This window comes from Amaranthus tricolor, chromosome 8 (genome assembly GCF_026212465.1).
Source record: "Amaranthus tricolor cultivar Red isolate AtriRed21 chromosome 8, ASM2621246v1, whole genome shotgun sequence".
NCBI lineage: Eukaryota > Viridiplantae > Streptophyta > Magnoliopsida > Caryophyllales > Amaranthaceae > Amaranthus > Amaranthus tricolor.
In genome coordinates this window covers 22,256,580-22,268,644 of record NC_080054.1, presented here as the reverse complement: position 1 = coordinate 22,268,644, position 12,065 = coordinate 22,256,580, and the positions used below count along the sequence as shown (strand labels likewise).

The 12,065-nt window shown below is 29.7% G+C and overlaps 1 protein-coding gene across 1 annotated transcript; it reads left to right on the top strand.

The window, feature by feature from the left end:
• Positions 1-8,371: 8,371 nt before the first annotated feature.
• LOC130821238 (protein SHORT-ROOT) lies at positions 8,372-10,711 on the top strand. Its single transcript, XM_057686921.1, has one exon. The coding sequence runs from the start codon at positions 8,752-8,754 to the stop codon at positions 10,342-10,344; it is 1,593 nt and encodes a 530-aa protein (XP_057542904.1). The 5' UTR covers positions 8,372-8,751; the 3' UTR covers positions 10,345-10,711.
• The last annotated feature ends 1,354 nt before the right edge of the window (positions 10,712-12,065 follow it).

The window sequence follows — 12,065 nt, the reverse complement described above, 5'->3', positions numbered from 1 at the left end:
TGTCTCCATTTTACATCCCAAGCGATATGCTTCTCCTAACCTCTTTTGAAGCCTTTTGATATGTACGTTTTCATAAGCTAAGTCATAGGTACTATCAACGATTATTATCACGACCGGATATCGACCTGCACACAATCTCTAAAAACATATTTGCTTAAATAAAGTGTAGTCATCATCAAAACTCAAGAGGTCCAACAATTCTTCCCATAGCTTCTTTACCTAATTTGATCATGCAAGCGTTGACAAACTTATATTTTGACTTTATTCTTAAATATATAATAATAAATACATAATTAATCAGTCCAACGGCAATTCAATTGCCTTTTGTCCACTTAAACCAAACCATTGGAATATATTATAAATTTTTTTGAATGATCTATTATTATAAAATGTTAATTTAAGAACAGGAAATCATCCTAAAAAAAATAACATGAAATTCACATAGAGTTTCAATCAATGTGATTAATCTGTATTTTTTAAATAGATTTGCATTATTTTTTATTTTTACTTTGCTTAATTTGAAAAAGAATAAATTAGCAAAGAGAGTGTTGATTGCGCAAAGAATGTGCTCGAACGAGCATGTACGTTGTGAATAGGTAATAATTGTTGTGAATATGCCTATTCCGTACCTTAATCTATTTTGCAAGTTTGTTGACATCGACTTGTGATATTATCCTTTAAATACAATAATCCCTAAACCATGAAATCAGATCGTAATTTTTAATTAACCATTAACATGAATACATAATCCTTAAAGAAATTTCTCTCTATTGTAATTCTCTACTGTACTTCTCAAATTGTATTGAGTCTCCCTCTACCAAATACATACAAGATACTGGTGTACAATAATACTACAGCTGTCATCGTCTCTCAATCTATTTGGAAGAATCCTTCTTCTTATAAAAAGGTCATTCTCAATACAGCATGGCAGGATGCTATGCAAGCTGAAATTTGAGCCTTAGAGAAGAATAACACTTGGGATTTTGTTTCTTTACCCCTTGGTAAAAAGGCTATGAGTTGTAGCTTTACACGTGAAAAAGTTTTAAAAGGTCTTATACAACTCAGTTCTCACCCCTCTAAGCTCCAGCTCGCTGAGCTTTTAACCAAAGCTCTTCCATCTCATCAGCTTCAACCGTTGCTATCCAAGCTTGGCATGATCACCCTCGCCCCAAGCTTGCAGGGGGATATTGAGTCTCCCTCTACCAAAAACATACAAGATATTGGTGTACAATAATACTACAACTGTCATCATGTATAACAATTGGTTACCACATGTCAGTTGTATATTTTAGTTGTTAGAAGAATTTGTTAGAATTTTGTTATTCCTTTCTTGCACACGTTAGCTCACTACATTCATTTAGAACATTTCTAGCTTCTTGTTTATATATATAGATACCCATTGTATTCTTTCAATCATCAATGATACAGTAATACTCTCTTGTCTTACTACTTCCTTTGCTCATGGTTCGAAATCTCATCAAATTGAGTTTTAAAAGTACATATGTCTCATCAATCAATAAATTCATCTAGGACATTGTATGACGCAATACACATTGATTATTGAACCTCTGAAAAATCATATGGTGATTATTTTATGTTTTCTATCATGTTTTGATTTGCAAAACGGTCTACCATTATTCATGGATGATAAAACAACATTATAAAAATCACCTCAATTTCAAAAAAAGGCGATGTTGGAAATACTTTACATGTGAGAAAAATTCTCATATCGACAAAATAGTGGGTTGTCGACCTGCATATATATTGGGTAAGCTAATCTTATTACAACCATATACTTTTGGGAAACAATGAACCTCACTAAGTGTATGTTTAAGTCAATGCTCTTAATCCGTAGGTTTGTGGACCCAAGTCTACCGGTAATCCGTGTCCACACGAGTGGACCACGGTTAGATTATGTTACGAATTATCACGACTTAATAGAGGATGGTTGGATATGCAAAATACGAAGAGAACAAACTAAGAGAAAAGGTGAAAGCAAGTATTCTACCCCATTTGACTATTGTAAGAGTACAAGTGCTATCAGCTATGTAGAGTATAAACGTCAATACAATGTCACAGTCCGTACATCAGAATATTTTGGGTACAAGTATAAAAGGGTGCATGTTATTTTGATAATTTGTAGTTTTAGCCTGGCATCCTAAATGTACGAAATTTAGAAGCTAGCTACACCTTTCCAAAGGAAATTTCTGAGTAGTTAAATTGAATTATTGGTACTATAGATATTACTCCATACAGCTATAAAATAATTAAAATAATAAAAAATTAAAATCTTTACTAATTATGGTTTCAGTTCCTTTAGAATTTATCCTATTAACTTAAAAAAACTTTTACTGAACAAGATTAAAGATTAAAAAGCAGATTCAAAAGAACAAATAGTATGTTATAACTAATTTTGTTATTTGATAGATATTCTTACTAAAACTCTTAAGTCATTCGTATTCATTTAACTTTTAAAAAATAATTTTAAAAAGTTAATGAATTTAGACAAAATTCAATTTGAAATTAAGATAAATTTAGGTGACGACTGATTGAGGTCAATAAGTTTAGGAAATAATTGAGTTTGAAGTGGCCGAAGCTAATGTATAAAAATTCAATAAATCTGATTATATTTATTGATAATTATAATAATTAAATAACTATTTGTACTGTTTTCCACAAGTAGGATTAAATTTAATTAAATTTTTAAATAAAGATGGTGTTTTATTAGAAAGAAAAGAAATAATCGAAGTATTGAGAGGGAAAAAAAAGAATTTTACAAACTAAAAATAATTTTTATGTAGTTGAGCTGCTAAATTACTCTTCTAACCAAATGCAGAGGCGAAGTTACAAGGGGTCTCAGGTCCGAGGGAGACCCGATTCTTTTGCTAAAAAATGCAGATTTATTGTACTTTCATAAATTTTTAGTTGAGACGGTCTCTACAAAAGGCCTTTTCTATATTGGCCAGCTTATATTTCAAATTTAAAAAAACCCCAAGAGAAAACAATAATTTTTTTATTATCTAAAAAATTATTAATTAAATATAGGATGTGGAATGGATTTTCTTTACAAAAGACGGTCTCTCAATAGAGAATCTATTGTATTTTTAACTTTAACTCTGTTTACTAATATATGATATTTTAATCTGATCAAGAGTGATATATATCAAAAACTATTATATGCACAATGCCTCTTGGGGATAGAATCTTAATTACAGTTGTATTTTTTTTGGAAATAAACTAACAAATTTATATTATGATGCCATTATACTCTTTTTTTTTCATAATTTTATGTTATTTTTTTTGTATGTATGTTTTATTTTTTGCTCCATGTAATGAAAAGAGATAATATAGAAAAGTTTAAACTCCATGTATTGAAAATGATTTTTGCAATCATTTAACTTCGTTTTAGTTTACTAAATTAAGTAGTTAACCATTTTTTATTTAAATAGTTTGCTAATATATTGATTATTTAGTTTCCTAGTTTAATTAAAAAATTCTCCCATTATATCTATAATATAATATCTACGTACTGCCTCAAATTAATTAAATTTAGGTACATGAAAATTTGCCCAAAATGGATAATACAGTCCTAGTTCGGTCATGTTCTGATCGATCTTCTTCACCCTAAAGTATATAATAAAACTAAAAAGTATATAATAAAACTAAAGCGTACTGATGTGTAGTAAAACACCAATTCTTTATTTTAACTAATGGACCTTTTGTTTTTAATTTTTTTTTAATTGATGGATCTTTTGTATAGACCCGTCTCATGGTAAAACGGTCTCATACAAGACGGGCTGGTAAAAAATAATATTAAATACTCCGTTTAGTATAAGTAAATTAAGTTTGGTTTGAAAAAAATATGTAACTACTAAAAGAAAAAGTAATTAAAAATCTTTAAAAATAAATTTAATAAAAAAAGGAAAATTCCACGTGATAACTCTGAGGTTTTGGGTTTTCTACGTGGTAACTAAAACTTTTAAAAAATCCATGCGGTAACCCTGAGGTTTACGTAATTGTTCCACCGTGACCTTTGTGCAGATAAAAACGTTAGCAAACGTTAATTTTGAAGCTTTAAGGCTGCTGTATGCCTATTTATGCAACTCACCATTTTCAATGCCATCAGTTTCAACCTTTTTCCCCAAAACATAAACTCTAACTCTACCATCTTTCATCCAAATCATATGTTTTTCCCCAAATCTAAAGATGGAAGAGTTAGGGTTTATATTTTGGAGAAAAAGGTTGAAATTGATGGCATTTGCAATGGTAAGTTGCATAAATAGGCGTACAACAGCCTTAAAGCTTCGAAATTAATGTTTGCTAATGTTTTTCTAACGTTTTATGTGCAAAAGGTCACAATGAAACAATTTGGTAAATCTTAGAGTTACCGTCTGGATTTTGTAAAAATTTTGATTACCACGTGAAAAACCTAAAACCTCAAAATTACCACGTGAAATTTCCAAGAAAAAATAACAAAAATGGAATATAAGATCTATACATTATGAAATGTAGTACTCATAAGGAACTAATAGTTAAAACAGTGGGGTTCATGTTACAGACAAGTACGTTTGACCCTTTTTAAAATTTTAGGTCTTATATTACAGGTTAGAAAATTTCACGTGGTAATTTTGTTGTTTTGGGTTTTACACATGATAACCAAAATTTTTAAAAAATTCACGTGGTAATCCTGATACTTACCAAATTGTTCCATCGTGATCTTTTGCATATTAAACGTTAGCAAACATTAATTTCGAAGCTTTAGGGCTGCGGTATAATTATTTATGTGACTTACCATTTCAAATGCCATCAGTTTTAACTTTTTCCCCCAAAATATAAACCCGAATTTTACCCTCTTTTATATAAATTATATTTTATCCCCAAATCCAAACATAGTAAAGTTAGGATTTATGTTTTGAAAGAAAAGATTGAAATTGGTGGCATTTGAAATGGTGAATCGCATCAATAGATGTACAGCAGGCTAAAAGCTTCAAAATTAACGTTTGCTAACGTTTAATATGCAAAAGATCACGATGAAACAATTTGGTAAACATCAGAATTACCACGTGGATTTTTTAAAAGTTTTAGTTACCATGTGTAAAACCCAAAATCTCAAGGTTAGCACGTGAAATTTCCCTCACATGTTTAAAATTTTGGCTACAAGTAACTAATTTTTCTATCCAATTTGAAGTTAATCTTGTTTCAGATTAAATTTTGACGGATTTGTTGATAACCAAAATGTAGAAGAATGTAGTGTAGTTAGTAGTTAGAACGAAGGAACTATAATTAAGTAGGTAGCTCATGATCAATATTCATAAATCTAGAAAGAAAAGGTATTTCTATAATGGATTTTGAAGCTAAGGACTTATAGTGTATAATGTATATGCATGCATGTGTTTGAGCAAATCAAGTTCAAAGTTATAATTGTGTTTGTTTCATTGGATTTGGAGTGTATAAACAATATAGTCTTACTCTCTTTAAGATATGATAAGGTAGAAAGCAAAAAAGGTTGAAAAAGGGATGCATGCTTTAGCTGTGAATATTATTAGTGATTTGATTATTACAATTTGGTGTACAAATTTAGAAAAATGGGGTTTTAGTAAAATGTAGAATGGGAAAAAAAAGTAATACAAATTCAGAGAAAAAAAGGTAATGATTAAGTGAATATGGCAGATTTTGGAGGAAAAATGGGAGGCATAGAATGTGAGTAACTGTGCAATTGTAGTGGTGGTGGGTTTGATGATCATTATGCACGCCGGCAGCTTTTCTCTCCTCCCATTTGGCACGCCTGCTCCCACTCATTCTTTTTATTCTTTTAAATGCTTCATTTCTAGGGCTACAATTGTGGTGGATTTGTTTGACCCGCTAATTTTATCGATTAGTTTGACCAGTTGTTTTTAAACACATTTTTAGAAACAATTTATTTTAAAATGGTTTATATGTAACGATAGACTATTTCAACTAGTAGTTAAGCAGAATAAGTTTAAATTGACCAATTAACTATTTTATCAATTTTCTTCCATCAACTTATACCATTATTTCTGTCATTTATTTGTATCTTTTGTGATCTAATTTTTTATTAATAAATTAATTAATACTACTAACTTTGTAATTTTATAATAATAGAGGGCGTATATGATATAATGTCACTATATAAAAATAGGAATATATTATAGTCTCATCTCATTTTAAATTTCTGCAATTTAATTTTTCACTTTTATTTATATTCTAGTTTTGAGAAAAGAAATATAATATGTTCAATTAATTAGGTGGAAAAAAAATCAAAAGAATTTTAAAAACATGTACAAAGTGAGAACTCGCTCAAGACCTTTAATTATAAGAGAATTCAATCATATACTGAAAGGAGTATATTTTAAATTTATTTTTATATTGATGATGTTATTTTTAAAAGAAAACAATACGATATTACTGACGTAATTTAGTAAATTATAAAAAAAGGGGTAAAAATATTAAAAAGGCCTATGAAAAAGTGATAAAAATGTTTGAACAAAAAGTAGTAAAATTAAATAATGAGATTTTTCAAGATTATTGCATTTATAGTACTTTTAATGTGTTAGCTTTTTGAAAGATATGTAACAATTAAAAAAACACAAAATAAGCATTATTAATGGGAGTTTTATAAAAATAGCTAGTAAGTAAAGTAATTTAATTTGTTAAGAAAAAAAAAATTAATGAAAAGTTAGCTAGCTAATCCACCTCAACATATGGAAAAATTTTGTCAATCCTTTTCAGCTTTATGTCATATCAAATTTCATTCAATCACTATGAATATTTCTTGGCACAGCTGTTATTCCATCTTAGATCATCCCTGAGGGCCTGCGCCATTGCTTTCGTCAACCTATTCAAATTTACTTAAAATGAATTTATTAAAAATATAAGATAAAAACAATGCAAAAACTAAATTAATTCGAAATGAAAAAATTGAGGAGAATTAGCTTAGGTTTTACATATTTTCTCTTTTTCGAAAATAAAATTTCTTGTAATATATAAAAGTTACAAGTTTATAACCAATAGGATAATGGTGTTAAAAGACTTAATATTAGCAATAGGTTGTGTATGTATTAGTTTAGTCCACATAGAAATAATATCTGATTAAAGAAACATGCACAATAAAAATATTAATAAACTAAATCCATATATATTAAACTTTTACTATTATTCTAATACTATTTTTACTCTATACTACTCTCTATTTATTTTTTTCACAGATCCCAATTTAAATATTAAAATCAAATAATATTAATTGTGAATATTAAAAAATTTTTAAAAGTTAATAGTTAGAAAGTATATATTAAAACAAATCTAATAAAATCTCATATGAATATGTTTTTTCTTATAGATTGATGAGAAAATTCTAGTTAAAATTTAACACTAAAATTCGTAAATTTTATTTAAGAAAAACATATCAAAATGAAAAAAGTATTTGAAAGTAAATGGAATATTCTGTCTAAATTTGGTAAAACACTAACTTTTTCTAAAGCTAAAATTGAGTAACATTATATAATTTCTTCTATAAAGAATAAGATATGTAAACTTTATGCTTTTAGTTATTTAATAATTACTAAAGATTTTAATGTTTAACTCAAAAATCATGAATATCTAGGATGCATGAAGTATAAGGTTAATAAACTTGACCTTATTAATTTTTGCTATTACATGCATTTAGTGTTGTTTAAAATCAATCAAATAACCATAATCGATATATGATCGACTCAATTCGACTCAAAATAATTCATATGAAATTCAAAGTTAAATTGTCAACACATTGACTGAATTCGACTCAAAATAATTCATATAAAATTCAAAGTTAAATTGTCAACATATTTATAAATATGAGAGAATATACACCAAATCCACCCCAAACATTTAAATAGACAACTCTAATGTAACTAGAGTACTAAAAAAAACCAACTAATATATATAAATTAAGAAAAAATATTTCTATCTAAAATTAAGATTTGAGCATTACCTAACCTAGCTAATTAAAATTCCCTCACTTCTCTAATGTTTTTCCCATTTGAAATATCCATTATGAGAGAGAAATTTTATTAATGTTTTTGGCACATATTTAGAAGATAAAATATATCCATGTGAAATCTCGTTAGATTTGTCTAAAATCTAAATATATACTTTTAATTATGTATTTTTTATAATTTTTTATTTTATATGCATTTAAAAATATTAAGGTTTAAAATTTATATTGAAAATTATAAAAAAAAAGTAAATGAAAGGAAAAAAAAAAGAAAGAAAGGGAGTAGAAGTACAATTAAAAACTATTGAAAGATAAACTAATTATTAAAAAAAGAAAAGAAATTCCTTTACATTCCCACATTCTTCATCGATTAGAGCAAAAGGAAAAGAAAAAACAAAGAGATTCCCTTTTCCCATTCTTCTTCTTTTTTATGTCTCTCTCTCTCCTATTAATCCTAATGATGTTGAATAAGGATGGTCAAGCTAAAATCCAACATCAAGATACTCCTTTCTTTTAAAGTCATACTTTTTCTTTATTTATTTATTTATTTCATAATATTTTCTATCCACACACTTAAAAACCCACCCACAACATCCCATATTATGTTCTCAATCTAAACTATGCTTCTACTCTTTACAATTACAACTTGTAACAAAAGAGAAGTGGGTAGTGGAAATTCTTTTTTTTACATATAAAAACATTTTTATTTCATCACCATCAGCATTTTCATCATTATCATAAAATTACATGGTTGGGTTAAAATGGATACTTTGTTTAGACTAGTTAGTTTCCAACAACCACACCCACAACAACAGCAACAACAACAACAATTCTCTTCTGATCAATCTTCCTTCAACAATTCATCAAATTCAAGTTCTTCTTCTTCTTTTAGATCATCTAAACAAACCCATCATTATTTCCACCCTAATTTTAATACCCATCATCAATACCCTAATCAAGATCAAGAAGAATGCTTCAACTTTTTCATGGATCATGAAGAAGATTTCTCTTCTTCTTCTTCTCATACTAAACACCCACTTCCAAACCCACATCAAAACCCACAAAATCCTCCTAATCAATCATACCCTTCTTCTCATCATCATCATCATCATCATCATCAATACCATTCTTCAACATCTCCATCCACAACAACCTCAACACCCACAAACACTAATCCAACTATAAACCCAGATTTGTTCTCCGATCCTTCTATATACCATGGAAAATGGGCAAACAACCTTCTTCTAGAAGCTGCACGGGCTGTTTCTGACAACGACACGGCCGTTCTCCACCAGCTCTTATGGATGTTAAACGAGCTCGGGTCGCCGTACGGCGACGTCGAGCAAAAGCTAGCGTCATACTTCACTCAAGCGCTCTTCACTCGGATGACTGACTCAGGTGATCGTTGCTACCAAACTATGCGAGTTGCAGCTGATAAATCGTTCTCATTTGAGTCAACTCGGAAAATGTTACTTAAATTTCAAGAAGTTAGTCCATGGACAACATTTGGTCATGTTGCTAGTAATGGTGCCCTAATTGATGCACTTGATGGAGAATCTAAGCTTCATATAATCGATTTAAGCAACACTTTTTGTACACAATGGCCTACCCTTCTAGAAGCTTTGGCCACACGTATGGACGATACACCCCATTTGAAGCTTACGACTGTTTTAGATAGTAATGATACGGGTGTTCAAAGAGTGATGAAGGAAATTGGGAGTAGATTAGAAAAATTTGCAAGATTAATGGGGGTACCCTTTAAATTTAGGGTAATACATCATGTAGGAGATTTATCTAATTTGGATTTTGGTAATCTTGATATAAGGGATGATGAAGCTTTAGCTATAAACTGTGTTAACTCGCTTCACTCAGTGAGTTTACATAGAAGAGACGCGGTTTTGGCGGCTTTTAAAGGGGTGAATCCGAAGGTGATAACAGTTGTTGAGGAGGAAGCGGATTTTGTGGGACCCACGGAAGAAGGGGATTTTGTACGAGGTTTTTCGGAGAAGTTAAGGTGGTTTAGGGTTTATTTTGAGGCGTTAGAAGAGAGTTTTATGAGGACTAGTAATGAGAAGTTGATGTTGGAGCGGGCGGCGGGGAGGGCGTTGGTGGATTTGTTGGCATGTCCGGAGGCCACGTCAGCGGAGAGGAGAGAGAATGCGGTGAGGTGGATTGGGAGGATTTCGGGTGCCGGGTTTGTACACGTGGCGTATAGTGAAGAGGTTTGTGATGATGTAAGAGCTTTGTTGAGGAGGTATAAAGAAGGATGGTCAATGGCACAGTGTTCATCTGCCGGAATATTCTTGAATTGGAAAGATCAACCGGTGGTGTGGGCCAGTGCATGGAAACCCTAGATATGGCCGGGTTAGCACGTGTGAACATGAATTTTAAAGCACCCTCGCACGTGTATGTGTTTGTATGTGTGTGGAGTTCTAATGGGTTTGTTTCATCAAGTAGGAAAAGCTAAGGGCATCACTAAGATGATATTATTATGATGATGAGATTATTAGGTTATTATGATTTGGATTTTGGATAGGGTTTAAGATAATGCATGAATTGATGATGATTATGAATTAACATCATATAATCTTTGGTGTGATCATTTTTTTTCTTTAATTTGGATTTGGTTAATTAATTTTCTCTTTTTAATCACATTTGTGATTGATAGTTTTCAAAAAATATGTTTATGATGAAGTTTTTAATCAACATTATCTTGATGTATATCATGAATTACATCATTGAACTTGTGAGAGTACATATATGAAGAGTTAGAATCAATTGTATGATTATTTTGTTGTTTTTACTTTTGAGTTTTCTACATCATTTAATATTTAGTAAGATAATTAAGATCATATTCCTATATATTAATGTTAAAATATTAAAACAGAAAGAGTATGAGAATCATAGATTAACCTAGTGGTTTAGAATTTTCTTTTTCATTTTTATAATGATAAAGATTTAATTCTCATTATCTATAATATACGATATATTAATTTTCTCTTATTCTTTGTATGTGAAGATTTTCTAGCCTATTACGAATGAAAAAAATAGAGAAGCCTATGAAACTTGTGTTGGTACAAATTAGCACTTGGCTAACAATCATGTTGGTATGTCAACCTCTTTGTTTAACCACATTTGTCTATGGCTCATACTTTGCATGCTAGAAAAAGAGAGATGCATGAGAGGGACTATTCCACAATAGTAACTAATTCATGATCATAACAAATTTTTACGGCTTGGTGTGTGTATTTATGCTATTGGGCTCCACCTTTTCCAACAACAAGTAGAAGCAAAACATAGTATTGACCTATTTGCATGCTAATAACCAACAATTGAATCTAAATAGTTTAATGAACTACCAATTATAGAATGTACTAACATTAAACATATCTATTCCTTTTGTTTCATAATTATATTTTTGTTTAATTTCGTTTTAAGATGATGTTTATTCTTTCACTTTATTTCTCCTAGCTTTTTAAATTAAATTTAGTAAGGTGATTCTTCCATATTTGTTCAATTTTCATCCTTTTTATTCTATAATTATCTGTTATAATATACTACATCAACTCTCTCTCTCTCTCTATATATATATATATATATATATATATATATATATATTTGCTTATGTCAAGAAACTAACTCAACTAAAAGTTTAAATTTATGGTTGAGGCCCTAGAGTATGTTATATACTCTATCATGACCCCTCACACGTAAGCCATTTAGGCTAGAATTGTAGATGCAATATAGACTTAATTCCCTCATAAATGAGGCTGCATATTCAAAGCCTCAACTATGAATCAGGGGTATTTGAAATTCAAACCCGTGACCTTTTATTACATACCCTAAAAAATCAATTCAACCAAAAAATTAAATTAAATAACAGGTTAAGGTCTCAAGATATATTAATACTCTAATTAATAGCTTAAAATTAATTGTAAAAAGAAATTACCATAAAAATCATGTAAGGGTGGAAGGGTGACTAAGTTGAAAGGGGACCTACAAGAGCTCAATATTGGGGTACATGTGGTTTAGATGTGACTAGTCCACCAGAAGGCTAAAGTGGAGAAGGAAAAGG

What these genes read in the sequence shown, in the direction of transcription:
- LOC130821238 (XM_057686921.1), top strand. Translation starts at nt 8,752, where the DNA reads ATGGATACTTTGTTTAGACTAGTTAGTTTCCAACAACCACACCCACAA.